Genomic DNA, 22,807 nt, shown 5'->3' with positions numbered 1-22,807 from the left:
AATATGACTCCTATTTGTAGGGGGCGCCACCTACATGTGTATTAACTGTTTTGAAGAGTAATAACTTTCGTCTGTACCTGTATAGAACTACTGAGTGAAAAAATATACATTTCCGTGATTTTTTACGTAAAAAATGTCTCTTGGTAAAAATCGCCCCGAGAAACCGTTTTCGAGATATTTAGAATGGAAATAGTCAATACATGACAAAAATTCAGTTTTTTTTGTCATTATTGACAAAAAATAAACGTGTTGGGTAAATAATTTTATTTGACTGAATTGATAAATTTGGGAACTTCGTTTTTTTAAATTAATAATAAATATTTCTTCGAAAAAATGAGGATAAAACAGTTTCTGTTGAACTTTTGGCACAAAAACATTTCAAATTTATGATTTCAGTCTAATAACTATTTAGTTAACATGTTTAATTTATGTCAATGATGACAGGTATTGATAATTACGATTCAAAATATCTCGAGAACCATTACTCGTAGCGATTTTTACCAAGATACTTTTTTTACGTAAAAAACGTCTTAAATGTATATTTTTTTACTGAGTACGTTTATACAGGTACGGGCGAAAAGTTATTACTCTTCAAACCAGTTAAAAAATATGTAGGTGGCGCCCTCTGTAAGTAGGAGTCATAGTGACATCAAAATCAAATTTCTCATGTCAAAAAACTCCTAGACACCAATTTTCATCCAAATATTGAGGTTACTTCAAAAATTATTTGAAAAAAATCGAAACAAAAATGAAATTTCTACACCCTGTATCTCCGAAACTAAGCATTTTCGGACATACATTTATACGAATTGTTTTACTTATTTTTATGTGCAGAATATGCTACTGAAGTTTCCGGAATACAGTTCGGACCACCCTGTATATTGAATATTTTGCGTGTGAATGATTGAATCTGGTAATTTTTTACTATTTTGGAAATCAAATCCAATACCATTTATAATTGCCAAACGAATTTTAATTAATATATTTAAAAGTTATTAATTATTATTAAAAATACAAAAAAAAAAATGATTTCGTGTTAGTTGGAATACAGATTTTTCTTTTCCACATTGCTGCAAAATAAAGGTTGTGCATTTTTTGAAAAAACCGAAACCAAAATTTGAATAAAAAATTGTTAAAGTGGCAGTGTTTGAGTCGCTGGATTCATCGATATGTATTTCGATTTTTTCACGTTGTCACACGAGCACCTCCATCTTGTTTCCTTTTCTCAAGACCCGTATTTGACCGGGCTGGACCTCGGGCAGGCCGCACTTGAACGTGAACGTCACCGTTTGAGAACCAAAGTTAGCCTCAAATCTGCAACAATCAAACTGTTACATAGAGTGTAGAGTGGTCGCAGCCAAAGAAGCCAGCAGCGTCATCAATGACACGACTGCATAGATACCAGAGATGAAACGGATATCCGGCAACTATCCGGTATCTGAATAGTAACTCAATATTATAGATATTATTATTATAGGTAGACTTACTCCGTGGTGATGTTAACTTCAGGCGGTTTGCCAGTAGCATTTTGAACCACCAAAAACAGCTTGGTAACGATCTCTATCACGTGACCAGTTTGGAACACAAAATCGCCCTTTTTCTTGCCCAAATCGTTTTGGAACAGACATCCCGGAGTGTCAGATGTCACGCTTGACGTTTCTGGATTCATTACCGACGACTGTCAAAAGAGAAAAATTTATAAAAAAATTAGAATTTTTTTGACAGTAAGAAATAACTTACCGCCTTTACGTGTACAACAGCTACGTCATCTAAAAAAGGAGACAAGGACATCCTGTATATTTCCGAGGCCGGAACCCTGTACTTAACTTGGAGCGTTCTCTGATCCAAAATGAGCATCGATCGGGTCGATATCACCAATAATATGGGAACAAACTAAAATAAAGTAAAATGTTAAATTAAAAAAAAACACTTTAAATAAAAAAATAAAGGAAGGAGCATTCTAGATATAATTCTAATAAAAACAGATAAGTTATGAAGTTATTTAATAGACAGTTTAAAGAACGGCCAAAGACGTGGACGTAAACGTATCGTTTGACATGTACGCTTGCGCAGTGAGAAATTCACTTGCGTTTACGGATACGTGATACGTATCTTTACGTGCCTTTACGTCATATACGTATTACTTTTTACAAATATACTCAGCCTAATCTCCAAAAAGTGAAGCCCAAACAGTGAAAGAACAATATGGACTTCTGCATAAGTCTATTTCACCCGGATATTCATTTAACTGAGCATGCCTCACCTGAAGAAGTTTTCATTGGTCGATGTTTTTAAAGGGAAGTGGTTGACTGACATTTCACCCAACCTTCAATTTTATTTATATTTTTATTATTTATAACACATTATCATGGAGTTGGAAAAATATCAAAAAATAGTTGGAAACAATAAATTAAACAAAATCACTCTTTTACGCGCACAAATAAAAAGTAATCCAAACAGAACTAAAACAACAATCAATCGGAGTTTGGCGCAATCGCAGTTCAATCCATATCCGGGTGAAATAGACGTATGCAGTTTTAATATGGAGCTGGGTTATGTTGTCTTCTTCTTACGGCACAGAAATTGCACACGGGGTTAAATAGGGAACCCTGAGTATATTTGTAAAAAGTAATACGTATATGCTTTACGTACGTACAAAACGCAAACGTATCGAGCCGAAGGAGTTTCGATTTTCACCCGAATGCTGCCGAACGTACAAATTCACAAACAACTCGTTTCTACAACTGGCTAGTAATTAAGTTATTTCATAAATTTTGGGGCCAGTGTCACAGAACTGGGCCTATTTTATTACAATAAATTAGTATGAAAATATTAGGCATCATAATAAAGTCATTTTGGAATCTATTTAATTAAATGTTAGTTCTTATAGCCAAAATCCATATGAGGATTCTAAAAGATGAAATCTAATAAATAATCATAAAGCTGTGTCTGTTTTCCAATATTTTTTTTTATTACGAAGAGCATTTTAAGTTGTAAGGACTACTTTCTGTAATAAAATAATTTCCATTTATAATTTTCTTCATTTTTCGATATTACTTTTATAAATTTGTGTGGAATCAATGGAATAATAGATATCCATTTTCAATTTTAAAATTAAATAAATTGTTTCACAAAATAATTTAGAATTACAAATGTACCATTTGCGTTACGTACGTCAAAATACTTGCTTTAACTCTTGTTTACACGACAACGCAACGGCAGACGTAACGTAAGTTTCTGCGTTACGTGTCGAGAGATACGTATACGTATTGTGCCTTGCTTTAACTGTCTAATAACACAAACATCCGATACGCTACTGAAGCAAGTAAGTCAAACTGACTCAAGAACAGTAAACCTAATAGGACTGCTCATTCAGCCGAAAGTGTCTGCCAGGTACATGCGAAAACTCCTCGCTTTGTGACGACATTGTAGTCCTTGTCATGATAGTGTGTGTATTATTGGTTGCCGTATGCAAAACATTCATTATTTAGTTTATTTATTTAAACACCTTATATGTATGCAATATAGAAAATTAACTGTATAAATCGTATTAAATACTCGGATAATGTATTTTTAAGAACAGCAGTTCCCAGCATCACCTTCTGCAGGCATTCTTTTTAGAGTACTTCGATATTTTGGTTTAAAATAATTAATAAATATCGTAGGCACTTAGTAAGCACTTAGTCACAATCTACAACACAATATGAACGTATTTATACATTCTATAACTCTAAAAACTTTAAAAACACCTTTTTCATATTTAAAATCGACAAAATAATTAACTCAAAATTTCTCAGCTGTTATTTTTATACGTTTACTATAGGCAACCAATAATACAGACTATCATGACAAGGACTACAACAGTCTGCTGAAGCGCGAGAAGAGGCCATGGCTGGGAAACTTAAATGGAAATGATAGTTCATTAAAAATAGTGTTTCCTCCAAGATGCAGAGGCGCAAAATATTAAAACTGTCAATATTAACAATGCAAATGTCAATATCTGACAATAATAAAATTTGATTTTTAACTGTCACTCCAGAGACGCTTTTGTTGTGATTTTACGGTTTGATTTCGTTTTGATTTGTCGAATTATTGTAAAATTAAATTCCTTCAGATTTTTTGCCAGTATTCTGTTTTTGACAATGTTTTTTTAAAAATGGTGGGACAATTTGTGTTTTGTAATAACTCTTAATTATTTTTTATCATGGAGTTTAGTTGTTGTACACCTGGTTTCTGAAGGATACAATGGTAAGTAAATTAAACATATCTACTTACAGTTATAGATTTTTTAAATTAGTACTGCTAATAAATGCTACTTGCAGAGCAGTAGTAATTTTTTTACGGTGCATGTAAGGAATTAAGGACGCTCGTTTTATATTAGCATGATCAGCAGATGATTACATCTGATTTAATTTGTTTTTATTATTTCAGGTCCCAAACGGAAACAAACTGGGAATGTTGCCTACACCAAAATTATATACCTAGCCGTTTCCAATTCACTTCAAAGGGAGGAAAATTCTGTAAAACTGCCTGCTATTTGCTGAAAACCGCCAAAGATTAAATTATAACTGTAACAACTTAATATTATACTATTTCTAGTATTTTTAATATATTTTTTAATTAATATCCGACATATAAGAACACTTTGTATGCTTTTAATTCAGTTGATTTATTGTTTATAATATGTTCGACCTAATTAAAAGCACACAAAGTGTTCTTACATGTATGTCTAAATTTATTTTAAATTAACTAAAACAACCCCCCTTCCCCGCACCCCTCTCTTCCATTAGTATTTCTTCCTCCGTCTACCAGAGGCGCCCTTGTATAATAAAATTGAAATGTATTATAAGTTGCCTATCTATTTAATAGTATAAGTCTTTTATCTATGGAAGAGGCGAACGTACGTCTTATGAGGATGAGCAATTCTATTAGTTTACCGTTCTTGAAACTGACTTATCTAAATTCTTTGACATCTAATCTGTGACAAGTAGTAAATAAAAGCAAAAATGCAAGAAAAAATATAAAATTAGTTAATTTTAAGTGAATTTCATAAATAATCGGTTTACTACACGTATGTATATTAAATAGTCAGTCACTAGTGAAAAGTTATTCCACTATTTTCCTCGATTTTTGACCGAGATCTACCGCACGCTACACAACCAATTATTTTACAGTCTTTTTCGACAAATCGCAATAGTGTCACAGTTAATTTATGTTCTGCCTCAAAAAAAAATTTCTTTTTAGATTTACTATCTTTAAACAACTACCAGTTGTAGAATAAATAATAAATAACATAAAATAAGCTCAGCAAAGACAGACAAATCCACAAAATTTCAAATCATATTCAAATGTGTCAAATGAATCGTTAAACAGAACTGTCAAGGATCCCCGCCTCCGTCTAACATGCATGAATACATGTATAACATTATACTCCTTAATACAGAGAAACATAATTAAAACAAGAATGCATTCGGTCCCTTTAAATAGCCAATTTAAAGGGAATGCAAAGCGCATGCGTATGATTAATCGCTACATAAAAGCTGAGCCACAGATTAAGTATTATTTCAATTGGGAATACTTTTTCACAAAAGGCAACATTGCATTCGAAAAAACGAAGTCTGACAACGCCATAGCCCTATTAAAGGTACGAGGTCACGGCGCCGTTTATCAGCAAGATAAAATAATGCCACATCTGTATAATATTTAATCTGTGTCAATGCTATCGACACAGATTAAATATTATACAGATGTGGCATTATTTTACTCCTTTCTTAATCTTTTTTTTTTTCAAAGAAAAATCAAGTAGAAATATTAATATGAATTTATTATTATAATACCTTTCCACTAGATCTCGCAATTTTGTTGATAATATCAGCAAATACAACGTACTGATCGTTATTTTCCAAGCTCATCTTTTTCCACTGAATATTTTGTCGCAATCTGACATAATCGCCCAAAAATGGATGAGATACGCTATAAAAAAACGAAACATTTTCTCAAAACAGTGAAAAAATATTATTTTCTCAACAAATCCCTTACCTACGAGGATACGAACATTTTCTGTCCTTAAAAATAAAGCTAGCCGTCACTTTCTCGCGCATACGGTTCCGCGCAGTCTGATCGAAGCCCAACCGGAACTTGTGACAGCGCCATCTGTGGTAGATCCGGCGAAGTAGAGCGTCGGTTTCGTGCATAGATGGCGTACAAGTCGGCCAGTCGCGGCAAAGAGGCGATTCGCTGTCAGCCGGCAGTCTTTTTGGCAGCGATAACAGGTATTGTCTCCTCTATTAATATTTTAAGGGGATTAAAAAAATTAAAAAAAGCTTGTAACTGGCATTAGAAACAAGTTTATTTATATTGAAATCTTTTAATTTAAAGTAAGAGACTTACTTTCCATTGAATATAATGTCTTTGGATCACTTTAGCCGCCCATTCAACTTGTTTTTTGTGTCGCAACAGTCTGTACAGTTCCCTAGCCTAAAAAATATTTTAATATCCTAATATACAAATATATTATATCTAGTACCGCATTTACACAATGAGTGGAAAGTGAAGCAAAAGAAAAGAAATAGGAATATCAATCTTGCATAAGTCTATCCTTTTCGTTCAACAGGATTTTCGTGCGCGCGCACCAAATAAAACGATTTGATTCGTCTACTTCATCGCTGAACGCTGTCACCTGCCCGCGTACTATTTTACACTCTAAATATTAATAACGTATAATATATATTATTTTTTTATTAGTAATGGCATTATTTCAACTGTTATTTTAGATATTCATCATATCTATCCGTTTCTTGTTTTCGTTTAAATATGTCAGAGATTAAATTTAAATTTATAAAGGCGCGAATAGTTAGACGCTAAATTGATTTACGTGGTAGATAGAAACTTGGAAAACTACTTCTATTGGTTAGTATGAAATAAATCAACTAATCGAGAAGCACTTCTCACGCTTGCGTAGTTCAAAGCTGTTGAACAAAAAGGACCGACTTTAGTGGATTTTGTATTGCTCCATCTCAAAAATTTGGCTTCAATTTCTATTCCTGACTAGCGATATAGTGTAACATACAGGGTGTCTCAGATTCTCAGGGTTTCTCAGAAAAAGTTCATATCAACTTGTAAGATTTAAAGCTTCCTTTTCGAGATACAGGGTGTTAAAGTTACTTAAAAAAGAAAAAAAAATTAAGATATTTGAAAAACTATTTAATCGATTTTGATATAACTTGACCCGTTTATAATACTTACTATGGGACTTAATTTGATGTAATTAGATTTAAGTTTAATGGCGAGGGGCGGCGGTGGGGCATCACTGTTAAATTATTTTAAAGGAAAAAATAGGCACGCCACTGCTTTTTTAGAAGTTTAATATTATTTTTGGATTTAGTAATTAAAAATATATTATTTTTTTGTCTCCTGACTTTTTTGTCTATCTTGCTTACTTCTTGCGAAAAAAAAATAAATTCTAATTGGTAATTAATATTATAATTGGTATTCTAATGGTACCCTGTATCTCGAAAAGGAAGCTTTAAATCTTACAAGTTGATATGAACTTTTTGTTTTATTTTTGCAAGTTCTATCGTCTATTAAATTTTCCCGATTAAAATCTGAGAGACCCTGTATATACAGGGTGTTTCAAAACAAATGCGAAAAACTTTAGGGGGTGATTCCTTGTTCAAAATAAAGGGTAGTTTGCTTTATAAACGTTGGGTCAAAAGTCAACCATTAGGGAGATATCAAGGTACAAAGATGTTTTTATTTTTTATCTTGAAAACGAAAAGAGATAGACTAATGAAATTTTATGGAAGCATTACTGTTATGAAAACACACTTTCAGGTAATTTTTTTACTTTTTTAAAATGAGTGGAAGGGGTTGAAATAAACTACCCCTATCATTCTTGTTAACGAAATTTAAAGAAAAATCTTATCAAACACATGCAAAAAAATTTGGATAGCTTAGTTTGTTTAGAAACTTTTTTACCTCTTGTGTTTTCTTGATAAAACTCACCGATTGGAAATTAAAAAATAAAATGTAAAGCATTACATGTCAGGACAAAAAACATTTTTAGATTAAGAATCTAGTGATAATAACGATAATAGTAATCATCTAGAGAATAACGTATTGCAGTAGAGTAATGTCAAATAAAATAATATTAGGAACATCCTAAAAAGTAACAGCGGCCGACTAGATTTTTTCCTAAAAAAATTACAGTAGCCCACTAGATTCTTTATCAGAAAATGTTTTTTGTCCTGACATGTAATGCTTTACATTTTATTTTTTAATTTCCAATCGGTGAGTTTTATCAAGAAAACACAAGAGGTAAAAAAGTTTCTAAACAAACTAAACTATCCAAATTAATTTTTTTGCATGTGTTTGATAAGATTTTTCTTTAAATTTCGTTAACAAGAATGATAGGGGTAGTTTTTTTCAACCCCTTCCACTCATTTTAAAAAAGTGAAAAAATTACCAGAAAGTGTGTTTTCATAACAGTAATGGTTCCATAAAATTTTATTAGTCTATCTCTTTTCGTTTTCAAGATAAAAAATAAAAACATTATTTTTCCGCCATCTTTGTACCCCAATATCTCCCTAATGGTTGACTTTTGACCCAACGTTTATGAAGCAAACTACCCTTTATTTTGAACAAGGAATCACCCCCTGAAGTTTTTCGCATTTGTTTTGAAACACCCTGTATATGCTAATATATATCCTCATGTAATTAATGGACAAACCCTTTAAAAAGAAAACAGAAAAATCTATAATAATAACCAAGAATGAAGAATGTTATAAACAATTTTTTTATTACCCTCCAACTGCGCCAGACAGAAGCGATGGTCATTTGAGCCCTTCTTAATTTTTGATATTTCTTTTTTTCCTTGTAACAGCGCCATGTTTTTTGAATCAACAATGCCAAATCTTGCAATCTGGCTCTTCTAAAATCCTCCAGCTCAAAAACCGTTCTTGGACTTCGAATAAAAAGCTTTGATCTGCCTGAAAATGATCGTGGATTTTTCAAAAATGGTTACATTTTTAGCCGACCGAAGATCGACAAAAAAGTTTTTTAATTCACTCAAAATGAGTTATTTGGGTTATAAATGACCTAAATACAAAATATTTTCATGGTGTCTGTCTGTCTGTCCGTCTGTAACACGATAACTCAAGAACCGCTAAACCGATTTTAACGAAATTTGGCACAAAAATACTGTGGCACCCGAGAATCCGGCCAATTAGTTTTTGGTGTGGGTGGGGGGTTGGTAAGGGGGTATGGGAGGGGGTTAAACATTTTAAAAAATCGTAACTCCAAAATTACAGTAGCTAGCGAAACGCGGTTTTCAATTTAAGATTAGGAATAATATTTGCAACAAAATTTGTAATAACATCAAAATCAGTCAAAGTCGCAGTTTTTGAGATGAAAAAAAATTGGAAAAATTCCTTTACTTTGAAACTAAAAGAACTGCCTACCAACTTTTTATTAACATATTTTAGTATGAGCAGCTATACGCGCCTCCCGCCGCCATTTTTTTTTGTTTAGAATACCATTATTACAAGCATTTCAAAATTTTTCGTCTCAGTGTTAAAGAAAATTGTCAATCAACTAAAATATTAATTCAAACATTAAAATTAGTTTATAGAAAAATAGAGATACCGGAAAGATACCGTATGATGATAGAAGAAAAAACGGCGTCAAAGACGGCTGTGGAATGACAATCGATGATAACGTTTCCAGACACAAAAATCTATATCCAAAAAATTATTTTTTCTCGATTTTTAAACTATAGCATTTAAAAATCATTTTTCTTGCATACAAATAAAATAAATTACCACCTTATTAAGACCAACTTTGATGCCGTTTTTTTCGATCGTATGATAGATCTACTTTTGTGACGTCATGAACTTATTTGTTAGGCCTGTATTATCAAGTTGGTTGTGACATAACAATATTTCGACAGTTGTAAGTTAGAATGACAGACACAACTATCATTGTCATGTAGTTTGTATAGTGAGTTTTGGTAACACAACGAAGAGCGCAAGTTTGTGTCAAATATTTACCGAAAGTAAACTCAGCACTAGGAATGGGCAAACTTCTCAACAACAAAGAAACTCCTTCTATGGCCGATCCGCGCCATTTAGGCCAGGTATGCGGGCAAATCATTTTGTACCGGCATAGGAAAGAGATAAAAGGCATTTTGTGGCAGTAGCCTGATCTCCATACTTGTACAGTCGATAACAGGCACATGTACCTAATCTAAAACCATGAAAAACACGCGCTGATTAAGTATTAAAAGGCGATAAAAAATATAATTACTTGATGCTGAACTAATCCGATTTCGAAAAGTCTAGGCTGTTTCATATCGTTTGGTTTTATACATCTAAAAAATCATTGGTCAGATAATGACAGAAGTATACAGGGTGTCTCAGATTTTAATCGGGAAAATTTAATAGACGATAGAACTTGCAAAAATAAAACAAAAAGTTCATATCAACTTGTAAGATTTAAAGCTTCCTTTTCGAGATACAGGGTACCATTAGAAAATACCAATTATAATATTAATTACCAATTAGAAGAAGAAGTAAGCAGGATAGACAAAAAAGTCAGGAGACAAAAAAATAATATTTTTAATTACTAAATCCAAAAATAATATTAAACTTCTAAAAAAGCAGTGGCGTGACTATTTTTTCCTTTAAAATACTTTAACAGTGATGCCCCACCGCCGCCCCTGGCCATTAAACTTAAATCTAATTACATCAAATTAAGTCACATAGTAAGTATTATAAACGGGTCAAGTTATATCCAAATCGATTAAATAGTTTTTCAAATATCTTAATTCTTTTTTCTTTTTTAAGTAACTTTAACACCCTGTATCTCGAAAAGGAAGCTTTAAATCTTACAAGTTGATATGAACTTTTTGTTTTATTTTTCTATCGTCTATTAAATTTTCCCGATTAGAATCTGAGACACCCTGTATAGCATTAAAATACTCACCTAATATAATGATTTTGACGACTAGCTAAACTTTTCAACAGCGCATTTAAAGACACTTGGATTTGACTAGCTTTACTTACTGGTCTTTTAAAACTACATCTAGAAAAAAAAGTGTTTTAATATTAATAACTTACCATATATCATGATAATAATGACAAAATATAAAATAAAAATTCTTATATTTTTATTTGTAAATGTTATAATAAACTTTTTTCAACATAATACCTTTTGGGATTCCCTTCAGGAAACAATCCTTGCATAATTTTTAGGTCGCAACGAAACATAGCTCTGGAAAGCTCTTTGGGAAGATTGTCATGGTTTTTCTCCACGAATCCATGGATTTTGTACGTTACTGGACCAGCAAAGTGCCTAATCCTGTAAAAAATATTTTATTTTTTCACAGTAGTACGATTTTTTCCCTAATATCCTTACTGAAAACTATTTGGTGAATTTACTTCATCTATTAAACAGTGCATATGTCCTGAACAACACTGTTCCAATCTTGTTAAATAATCACTATCTGTTTGTATATGGGGTTCTTCTAGTAATGATAATATACCGTGGTTTTCGTTTTCTAACAATTGACAGATTATTCTTAAAAAAAATAATAGTATTTGTTAACATCAGAACTCGGAACACTAAGACTAGAAGACGCTGACTGATAGGGTACGTCCATAGTGCATCGGCCTTCCCGCTTCACAGTTTTATCAGTTCATCGCGGCCAAATAATTATAAGACTACTATATTGCTAGTACGGAACAGAAATTGAAGCCAAATGTTTGAGATGGAGCTATACAAAATCCACATAAGTCGGTCCTTTTCGTTCAACAGCTTTAAAACGCAAGCGTGAGAAGAGCTTCGCGATTAGTTGATTTATTTCATTTTACCACGTCTGACTATTCGCGCCTTTAGTTATAAATTTAAATTTAATCTCTGATATATTTAAACGGATAGATATGATGAATATCTAAAATAACAGGTAGAAATAATGATATTACCAATAAAAAAATAATATATTAGAGCGTTCAGCGATGAAGTATACGAATCAGATCGTTTGATTTGGCGCGTGCGCACAAAAATTCTGTTGAATCAAGATTGATGTTCCTATTTCTTTTCTTGGCTTCACTTTCCACTCATTGTGTAAGAGCTCGAACACAGTGACGACCAGGCCGCTGCTAAATCAATTAAATCAAATGATACAGCGCACACTAACGATGCACTAACTTCCTGGCCGTCGGTTGGTCGTTGCGACCAGTAGACTGCACTAAAATATTATAATTTTCAGCCGCTTGTTGCCGGTTTTCTTCCAAATTAATAATTTTGCAGATAAAATCCCTGAAATTCAACGCACAATATTTTATTTTCTATAAGATATAGTGTTTTAGAATAGTTTTTGCGCACGTGCAGAAAATCCAAAGAAATAGTATACAGACTGGATCAAAGGGAAACTTAAATCTAGTCCCTTTTTTATCAAGGGTCGATTCTAGTAAAAATTCAAAACATTTTTATATGACATACTCTATTTATGGTTGGTATGATACCTGTTATTTTAACCTAATGTTTAAAAATAATATTTAAAGGTTTTTGACAACCACTGTTTTTTTTTTATTAAATTAGTTTTTTAGTTGTAGTGTAGTCATGTACAAGGAGGACAACTGTATTTTAAAGTCCATTAGACTATATTTCTACTAGGTACATTATTTAAAAAAAAAATTAAGAGTAAAAGTAACTTAAACATTCATAAAAATAGAAGTATTTACTGTTGTAGATTCTCAGTAACAATAAAAAAGGGGCATTTATATTGTAAACATTGAAATAACTGGAAGCTAAACGTTCTACCTGCTTATATTTAGAGCCAGTAGTGTCTGACGACCTTTTTTTACGATGGCTCTAATATGTTTACTTCTAAAGTCGATAAGAGCCATCAGGAGAAGTCCATATCAGTAGGAAAAAGAAACAGAATATCTTCCTTTTTGTCGGTCGCGCGGTCACAATGCTTTTTGTTCGGCCTATTTGTTCTGTTTGTTCGTGCGCGCTCGGTTCATTCGGGCTAAAATGCTCAAGTCTGGACGCACCTTTAGGAACAACACTGTTTTTGTCCTTTATTGATACAATGTTAAAAATCTCACGAGTTACATGTCTCACTCTACACATATTATTTATTACGTAGGATGCAGAATATTCTGTTATGAAACGACTGATGGAATAGCAGGCATCGCGGATTTGAAAAACATGGAAATAACGACGTTATCGTGTAGTCGGGGTTGGAGATTTTACTTACTCCATTTACCACACCAGTATTTATTAACGAAAAATCCAAGAATATTTTGAGCAACATTTAATGAGCTCATGAATAGCAACTTCGCTGTTTAGTTAACTCGGATATTTTAACATTTCTGAAACTTAATTCTTTCTGAGACAATATTTTCTAATTGGTAAAACGTAAAAAATCGTTAGATCTGACAACTCTGTTGAAATTGGTCGTTCATCTGGCCGCAGCTATAAACGCAATACATCCGGCCAGTCGACGACGGTCAGGTCTTTGCGACCTGGTCGTCAGTGAGTTCGAGCTCTAAATGCGGTACTAGCAATATATTCTTATAATATATTGAACTGAACAGTCAGTAATCACTTTTTTACCTACATGTTATTAAAAAAATCGATTTTGGTCCATTCTAGCCCCTCCTTCACCATTTCTTCTTGCTCATCTTTCAAACAAATATTAGTAATAAACTGATGAACCTTTTCATTGCAATAATTTATAATTAATTGTTCGAAACTATTTTCTTTAAATTGTTCAAATCCATACAGATCCAACACACCCAATATTTTTCTTTTGCTTAAAGTTTTTGCCTATAAAAATTCTCATTCAATATTTAAAAGAGAATTACTTAAATAGTTTTACTTTTATAGAATCGTTTATTTGATTAATCAGCCACGAAAATAATCTACTATATAACGTATTACATAATATATCTCGGGTTTTAGACGCTTCTATTGCATTCAGGTCTGTTATAATACCGTCATCGATTTGTCGTGTAGTTAGGATCCGTTGAATCCACCTGTTATCTGCCAATAACAGTTCACAGATCTCAAATAATTCTACAAACAAAAATAAATAAGTTACATTTAACTGTCTAATATAAAAATCATACCATAATCATTACTAATAGAACACCCGTCTGTACCGTCTATGTTATTGCAAGGCACGAATTGTAAATTTCCTAATTTTAAAATTACAGCTAGAACTCTAAAAATATCAATGATGTCGCTAGGAATGAACCCTAAAATCTCTAGGGCTCCTCTGGTATAAACGAATAATTTTTTGTCATCTTCTTCAGTGGCAGTTGGAACATTAGATTTATTTTGAAGGATTGAGTAATGTTCTACGTTTCTTTGTAGTTTTAGACATTCTAAAATATTTAAAATTATATATAGTTTGATGGTATTAAAGTGATTCACTTACTGAGTAGATGAATATCTGCGCCAGATAACAGCTGGTAGAAAATATGAAAATTTCGCTCATTAGGTGCCAAATTTGTAATTCTAGACTAAAAATAATTTAATTATCAGTTAAAAATCTACTAACAGTGTTATTCAACAACTAGTGTTGAAAAAAATATGTTTCTTTACTCAATTTTTAAAGAAAACATGTTTTTATATGGTTTAAAACATTTTTTATTGTTTAAAACATTTTTTATTGTTTAAAACATTTCTTTTAAACTCTGTTTTACTATTACTGTTTGTCTATTACAGTTGTTTTTTTATTACATATTTGAAAAGTTTTAGACAAATGTTCCAAACAAGTACCTAATGGTGTTCGAAACTCGTTTTTAAACAAAATTTTAAAATATAAAACACTGTTAAAATTCCATGATAGATTTATAAAAATAAATATTTTTTTTGATCAATATTTAATGATTTATTTACCTTTTCCAAAAAATCTTGAAGCATAAAAAATAAATACAGACTATAATAGAAGTCCTAAAGAATATTCAAATGACACTTACAGTTTGTTAGATGTCCACCAATGGGGTCTCCTTTAAAATCAAATTCTATGTCCAAAAACTTGCCCTAAAAGAACAAAAATTATCAAAAAAGATAAAAGTAAGTTTTGTATCATTACAAATCTTGATGCATTATCGTTCTTCATAGTTTTAGCATTTCCAAAAGCTTCCAATAAAGTGTTTGCCTGAACTAACCGATCTTTAACTAATTTTATTTCGGCACTATTTCCAGAAACTAACACTAAGAACTGTAAAACGATTCTCGCGGATTCTGTTTTACCTGCACCACTTTCTCCTAAAATTATTATACCAATTAACCAAGAATATTAATAAAAATATTTTATAAACCTGTAACAATAATACACTGGTTGTCTCCTCGATCATTTAACCATCTGTAAGCTGATTCTGCAACACCATAGCTAAAAGACAGACCATAAAAACTAAAATTCAAACAATATTTCTTTAAGTATGCATACATATGGGGAGGTAACTGAAAAGGGGCTCTTCTGACATAGGTTTCAACCAAATCAGTGGAATAAAGTGCCAATTTCCTGTAAGGATTAACCGAAACTAGAACATTTCCAATATAAGTGTAAATGTGATCCCGTTTAAATCTCTGTTGTAGGTTTGCTATAAAACTATCTTCGGTAAGGGACTCTAACAATACTGTATCCCAAGTTCCTACTTCTTGATCCAAATTCAGCATTGCACGAGACTGTTTCGAAAAAGAAACTTAACAATAATGCGTTAATTAATAAACAAAAGAAGTTACCCTTCTGGCAATGCCGCCCCCTTGGCGGCATTTAGCCCTACAATTGCTTTTCAGTGTGACAGACAAATTCAAAAATTCGCCGAACTAAATTTAACGGGGAAAACAAATTTTAACAGAAGAAATATAAACGCCAATTCATACAATTTCATTATACTGTTTTGATAAATAAATTGTTAATTAAATAGTTAAGAATTGGACTATTTTTTTTCAAGAAACCATGACAGAGTTGTCAAAATCATCTGTCTATCTGACACTGACATTTATGTCATCTTCTTCTTTTAAGTTATTTGGAGGCCTTTCATCACCTGATTTAAAATCATATAAAAAATTCAAAAAAAGCCGGGAAGGTTATTTGAAGTGTTTATTCTTTTTTATGAAAAATTATTATTTAACGTAATATTCCTTTCATCCAAGTAGTTCAGGCGAGGAACACCCAGTAAATGCTTCATTTCCAAACAAACATGTTTATCTAAGACTATATTAACAATATTATTACATGTACTTATGTAAATGGGAGTGTTTGTTTATAAAACACTTTTGGCGCACATAATATTCAGATAATTCAAATTATTATTATTGTACTTACTGACCGAAAAAGAGTTTTCAAAGTTGCAGGCTTTCACCCTAAAATAAAAAACTAAATAAATTTACCTTAAAAAAATGGGAAAATAATTTTTGAAAAGTCTGTATATAAAAACAAAGTTTTCTATATGTTAAGAGGATAAAAACGGTATATTTCTATCAATTTTCTTATTGGTATTATTAATTTGTTGTGGTACAGCCTGCGATTTCAATAAAACGAAGAAAATTAATATCTTTTTATTAATACCGATGCAAATAATTCTCTCAAGTGTAAAAGCAATAATCCCTAAGTATAAAGAGGTAAAAACTTTTTAGCTACATCACATTACTGCTGGTTTTCACTAAATTCTTTTTTTATTTCTCCGTGATTTTTATTATTTTCTATCTTCTAAAATGTTTAACTTATCTCCTCAAATTTTAAAAATGATGAAATTCATAGTTATAGCCAGTGTGTTAGTTCACCAGACTTATGCAAAAAGTAAGTACTATTTATAATCAAAAATTAAAAATAATCATACCTATGGCGCAGATCGCTGACTCCTTAGAGGGTGGGTTTGCACCAAGGGTAGGAACATTCTCATTAGAGCTTGTAAGGGCTTGTATGGTGTTGAGCGCTTTCGTGTCCAAATGGCTTCTAACAGAGCGCGCTTTGTGTGTCTAATATTAATTGTTTTTTCGTTTAAACAACAAATAATACAGGCTAAACGTAAGCCAACACTTTCTTTGTTATTTTTATGTAAAAATTTATTTGATTTATTGTTTAATTTCAATTTAGGTGGATGTAGTAATTATGGGCATTCCTGTTTCGGAGGTATGGGCAAAAGATCGGAGTTGGCTAATGAAAATTACGAGACAGTTCAAGAGAATAATGTACAGGAAGTTGAAAAAGCTCCAGTAGGGTTTATTGGTAATTTCTAGATTTTTTTTTTGTAATTTGTCACACTTAATTTTCTCTTTTTTAGGATCTAGGATACCTTTGAGTTCAGAGTATCCAAAAAGGTTTTATAAATTCAATAAACTAACTTCAGAACAGTATGACGAGATGAACAAAATCTTAAAAGAAATGGTAAATATATTTTTAAATTAAAAATAATAATTCTTTAACAATTTGAACAAATTTATTTTATGTTATACGCTTTAATATTAGTAGAATTATTGTAGAATATTAGTAATACCGTATCATCGAAAAAAAAACGGCGTCAGCGATGGCTGTGAAATGAAGATCGCTCTCATTTTATATGTAAAATTATATAGGGAATGCCATCGATGTTTATTTCCAAGCCATTTGGACGCTGTTTTTTTTCGATCATACGGTATTATTATCATAAGTAGAATTGAAAAAAACACACGTCACAGTAGCCTTTGAAATTATGATCAATAATCGAAAATCTATTCAGTAAAAATTATTTTTTGAAAAAAAATGTGTTTACAATTTTGTCTACCCAGTCTAAGCCGTCCAGTAAGGAGATTTTTATTTCAAAAGCCACCTTGACGACGATTTATTTTCAAACATTGCGGTGTATGCAAAAAACGGCGTAAAATTATATGGGAAATGTCATCGATCGTCATTTTCAAGCCAACTGGACGCCGTTTTTTCTCGATTATACGGCAATTTTCTGGTTTTTAATTTATTTTTTATCTAGCAAAATTAAATTTGTTGATACTCATCTGAATGCTCTTAATAATTACTTTTTCTTAAGTAAAAAAAATAAAAATTTTGATAAATAACAATAAAGCTAAAAGCATTCGCAATTCAATAAATAAAACCTCTAATGTTATTTTCACGGCAAGTTTAATTTTTGCTAATGGTCGCACAAGGGAAGGAAAATATATTTTCGATTCCTTCATTACAGATTGGAATCTCTTTGCTTTTATTTGATCTTTTCCTGATTGTTTTTATAAAGTAATTAATTTTTTGGCTAAAAAATATAAAAAAAAAATAGTGTAATATTTATGACAAAAAAAAAATAAACAATATTGAAATTTTATCAATAAAAATACATTGTGATAAACAATAATCGATGATAATTTTGGCGAGGTCAATCTCTACACATCATTTACTAAAAATTTACATAAAATTTGTCAAAAATTTACACTAAATATTGAAAGATTAAAAAAAGGATAGAACGTCTCTAGACAAACAAATATTATTTCAAAAAAAAATATATTTTTCTGGATTTTTGAATAGGAAGTTTTAGTAAAAACTTGAATTTTTTATATAATTTACTTTGAAAGATTTAAAAACGAATTGTGATAGATCTTTTTTTAAATTCACACCCGAGCACGAGTAAAGTAAATAAATAAAATTATTTTTTCGAAATTTCGGAGAAACGGTAAGGGCTAGAAAAAAGAAGTTCAAATAAAAGTTGTAGAGCATCAAATTTTACATAAAAATGGCTCCTGTAGTTTTTTTGCTCAAATCAAAAATTAACCGAGATAGGGTGGCTAGAAGCTAGGGAACAGCTTTTATTCTCTTTACCGTTTCTCTAAAATTTGAAAGAAAACAAGTTTGGTTTGTTATAAAATAATATAAAATAAACAAGTAATAAAATAAGTTATAAAATAAATATAAAAATATAAAATAAACAAGTTATTTATATTTTTCAGCCCTTCTCGGGGTGAACCTAAAAAAATCCCTGAAATTTCGAAAAAATAATTAAATATTATATATAAATTTTTCTCCTTCTCGGGGGGGTGCGGGTGAATTAAAAAAATTTGTGAAATGGGAAGTAATTTTTTAAAAGTCTCTATATAAAAACAAAGTTTTCTATATGTTAAGAGGATAAAAACTGTATATTTCTATCAATTTTCTTATTAGTATTATTAATTTGTTGTGGTACAGCCTGCGATTTCAATAAAACGAAGAAAATTAATATCTTTTTATTAATACCGATGCAAATAATTCTGTTAAGTGTAAAAGCAATAATCCCTAAGTATAAAGAGGTAAAAACTTTTTAGCTACATCACATTACTGCTGGTTTTCACTCAATTCATTTCTTATTTCTCCGTGATTTTTATTATTTTCTATCTTCTAAAATGTTTAATTTATCTCCTCAAATTTTAAAAATGATGAAATTCATAGTTATAGCCAGTGTGTTAGTTCAGACAGTTTGCAGACCTATTTTTTGGACAATTTTTTTTTGTTTCAGATGGCTAATAATATAAGACGAGAGGAAGAAATTGAGAACTAATCACTTCTTCAACATTATTTATTAAAAACCTTGTATTATTCAAGTTATAATCGTATAAAAATAAATATGCATGACACTTGTATACCTTGTTTTATTTTGTTATTTGTTATATATATTTAGTAATTAATACATTTCATTCAAGGTATATTCCACTTTATTATTACAAAAACACTCAGTATTATCACAGCTTATCTATTAGACAGATAGTCGACTTACGATCAGTTATGAACAGTAATTTGTTATATTGTATGTTGTTGACAAAATGGCGAATGTATCATAAATAATATTTTCGACGTTGAAGACGACGTTGAATTTTAGCATATTTTGAAAATCTTGCACGGAAATTCAGCGCATCAAGTCTATGGACGTTTTATTCTATGTTGCGAGCCACAATATCCCTGAAGAAGAACGTCGATATAAGTAAATATGCCCAAATCATTGCTTTCCTCAAAAGAAAATCTGAGTCCTACCAGCCTATTAAATCAATCAATGATAATTAATAATTAATCGTGATCATCAGCAGCAGGAATTGTTTTGAAGAACTGTAAAAAATGTGTTATTAATATTTATAATAGTTAGTATAGTCTGTGAAACGATTAACTTTGAATTTGACAGTTCCCGCGGGCTTTCCTAGTGTTAATTTTATTAAGTTAGCAACTTGCGGCCATTCTGAAGCAATGCCGTCTCTAATAGAACAGCCACGGAGCGAATTTTATGACGTCACGCTAGTTGGATACTACGGATTAATAAATATGTTGTAGAATACATGGAAAACATAATTATTCCTCGTATATGTAATTTTATGGATTATATTCGACACTATTTTTTTCATATGACACAACACTGATGAAGGCTATAAACGTTAGCTATAACGTTTTTTTTTTAAACCAAAAAAAATAATGAAAACTTAATCACCGTTTTTCCCGAATCTAAATCCCAAGAAAATCAAAAATTTTAGAATAATTTTACATATAAAATGACAGCGATCTTTATTTCATAGCCATCGCTGACGCCTTTTTTTCTATGATATTGTATTATTTGCAAATATAAATTTTTCAAACATTGATGCTTTCAAAATATACATATAAATTTTGTAAATGCAAATAATAATATATCACTATTAGTAGATATTGAATGTTTTTTGTTAAATTGGATCGATTTTCAAATCCCAAAATTTAAAATATATTTTACATTTTACCCATTATCTTATGTACCTATTCATTATTTGTATATTGTAAAACATTTACTGCATTTGTATGGTTCATAGTTTATTTGCCAAAGTATTTATTACTATAAATAGGTATATATATATATTGTATTTATTAACTGTATATTATGTATATTTCATGTAAACTATATCATTTTTAAAATACAAACCAAAAATACGAGGAATAATTATGTTTTCCATGGATTCTACAACATATTTATTAATCCGTGGTATCTAACTAGCGTGACGTCATAAATCTCGCTCCGAGGCTGTCTATTAGAGACGGCATTGAGCTGATATTTAGAATGTCAAAAGCTGATGACATTTTACTTTTGTCAATTATGACATTTCGCGTCGATTTTTGCAAGAAGAGGAAGAACTGTCACTTGTTTTATTATTTTCCTTTTCTATTTCATGAAAGTAAAAAGAGTTACCTATCTGATTCGTTCAGGCACTCATTTTAAAGAATATCAGTAACTTTTTGGACAGAGGGATTTGATATTTGCCATGTTGGTAAAAAATAATGGTCAAAATTCAAAGTTATTCATTTTATAGACTATAGCAGGAATTTGTATCAAAAATTAATATATTTAGATGTTCGTAATTGTTTTTCATTATTATAAAAACTAGTTGTGTTATAGATTCATAACACCACTAGTTGTGTTATGAATCTCATAACGTAACTGAAGTACTAAAAAAATAGTGATGTAAAAACGTTATAACTAAACGGTTATAGATAAAGGAATTAAAAATACAGTACACAATAGATTTTCGATCTGATCTAAACCTATAGTTGAAAAACTAGAAGGAATAAATTCTTACACCCGCGCCGTCGTTTTTTCTTCACCAACTTGCAGCCCACGCATCGGCATTTAATAACTTCATGTTGGTGGATAACAAAGCCAAATGAAACACAATCCCTTTTCGAAAAAGCTCCGGACAAAAGTCGAATGTCTTCTAACGTTTCTTCACATGTGACTGAGCTTCTAAAGTACGACCGGTCTTGATTTGGTTTTCTCCTAACTGCGTGTCAACAGAAATCGTGGACGTAAAGTATACCTATAGGTACCATTGGTACCTATATACATGGTTGGGCAATTTAAGTCACCGTAAGCGGGAAATATACAGTGTTTTATTTCGGGTCATTTTTAAAAAGTTTTATTTTTTACTTTTTGAGCTAAAATATTCATTAAACGAACATAAGTTTTGAAATACATTTGGGTTATGTTGCTTGAAAACTCCATGTAAATTTGAAAATCGCGTATATTGAAAGGAACTTCTTATTACATAAATTATACAGGGTCAGTCTTAAATAAGGGCAAATATATTTGGGGTGGTATATTTTGACACCAGAAACCACGTCTATGAGATGTTATTCGTGATAAATTATTTTACAGTTAAAAAACATGAAAAACACAATAACCTGATAATATAGCAACATAGGTAGTAGATGAAAATAATTTAGAGGAAAGAAAAACAAAAAAAAACAGTGTTTATAAAATATATTTTTTTAAATTTTCAAAATAAAATAACTGGGTTATTTTGTCCTAATTTGGAAAACAGCAAAGCGAAAATATATTTCTTTTGTCGAGATTTATTACAGCCCCGAAAATATTTGCACTTATTTAAGACTCACCCTGTATACAGATTGTTAATTTGTTTATTACTTGCGGCAACAGCTTTATGGTTGAAATATGGCAACCTCCGCCCGCGAGTCGGCAGCTTAGCTGAGTACTCATTTGGAATGTAGGCAGAGTTGCCATTCTGTTCCTTAATAAGTAACCGTCCAGTTAACAATCTGTATAGTTTGCATATATTTGTGGGAACAGTTTTTGTGTTATTTTAGTTTAATGAATACAACTGGCTCACCCCTATAACTTTTTTATTTTATCAGATAAAAAAACGAAATTTGGTATGTAAGTATATGACATAAATTACGATAGATTGACGTATTCAATTGTTTTCGGTCACTTCCTGTTTCACCGGAAATGACTACAACTTTTGATTTTTAAATGGCACCCTAGGTATTTTGAATAGAATGATATATCATATGTCAACATTTGACATT

The 22,807-nt window shown here is 31.0% G+C and overlaps 2 protein-coding genes across 2 annotated transcripts; one reads left to right on the top strand and one right to left on the bottom strand.

The window, feature by feature from the left end:
- Nucleotides 1-806: 806 nt before the first annotated feature.
- LOC115876208 (unconventional myosin-Ib) lies at nucleotides 807-15,985 on the bottom strand. Its single transcript, XM_030891908.1, has 22 exons — nucleotides 15,760-15,985; nucleotides 15,464-15,702; nucleotides 15,336-15,406; nucleotides 15,107-15,282; nucleotides 14,991-15,054; nucleotides 14,911-14,924; nucleotides 14,447-14,531; nucleotides 14,136-14,393; nucleotides 13,886-14,082; nucleotides 13,625-13,833; nucleotides 11,413-11,574; nucleotides 11,206-11,355; nucleotides 10,981-11,079; nucleotides 10,303-10,366; nucleotides 10,047-10,242; nucleotides 8,803-8,987; nucleotides 6,391-6,477; nucleotides 6,040-6,284; nucleotides 5,838-5,973; nucleotides 1,741-1,893; nucleotides 1,488-1,678; nucleotides 807-1,314 (listed from the first exon to the last, which is right to left on the bottom strand). The coding sequence occupies exons 2-22, from the start codon at nucleotides 15,691-15,693 to the stop codon at nucleotides 1,194-1,196; spliced, it is 3,093 nt and encodes a 1,030-aa protein (XP_030747768.1). The 5' UTR covers nucleotides 15,694-15,702; nucleotides 15,760-15,985; the 3' UTR covers nucleotides 807-1,193.
- Nucleotides 15,986-16,629: 644 nt separating this feature from the next.
- LOC115876206 lies at nucleotides 16,630-19,614 on the top strand. The gene is made up of 4 exons (XM_030891905.1): nucleotides 16,630-16,819; nucleotides 17,117-17,248; nucleotides 17,304-17,407; nucleotides 19,491-19,614. Exons 1-4 carry the CDS (start codon nucleotides 16,735-16,737, stop codon nucleotides 19,530-19,532), a joined length of 363 nt encoding a protein of 120 aa, XP_030747765.1. The 5' UTR covers nucleotides 16,630-16,734; the 3' UTR covers nucleotides 19,533-19,614.
- Nucleotides 19,615-22,807: the final 3,193 nt, after the last annotated feature.

The sequence above is a fragment of the Sitophilus oryzae genome, unplaced genomic scaffold, assembly GCF_002938485.1.
Source record: "Sitophilus oryzae breed Bouriz unplaced genomic scaffold, Soryzae_2.0 scaffold_1420_pilon_pilon, whole genome shotgun sequence".
Taxonomy (NCBI): domain Eukaryota; kingdom Metazoa; phylum Arthropoda; class Insecta; order Coleoptera; family Curculionidae; genus Sitophilus; species Sitophilus oryzae.
This window is presented reverse-complemented; position numbering and strand designations above follow the sequence as displayed.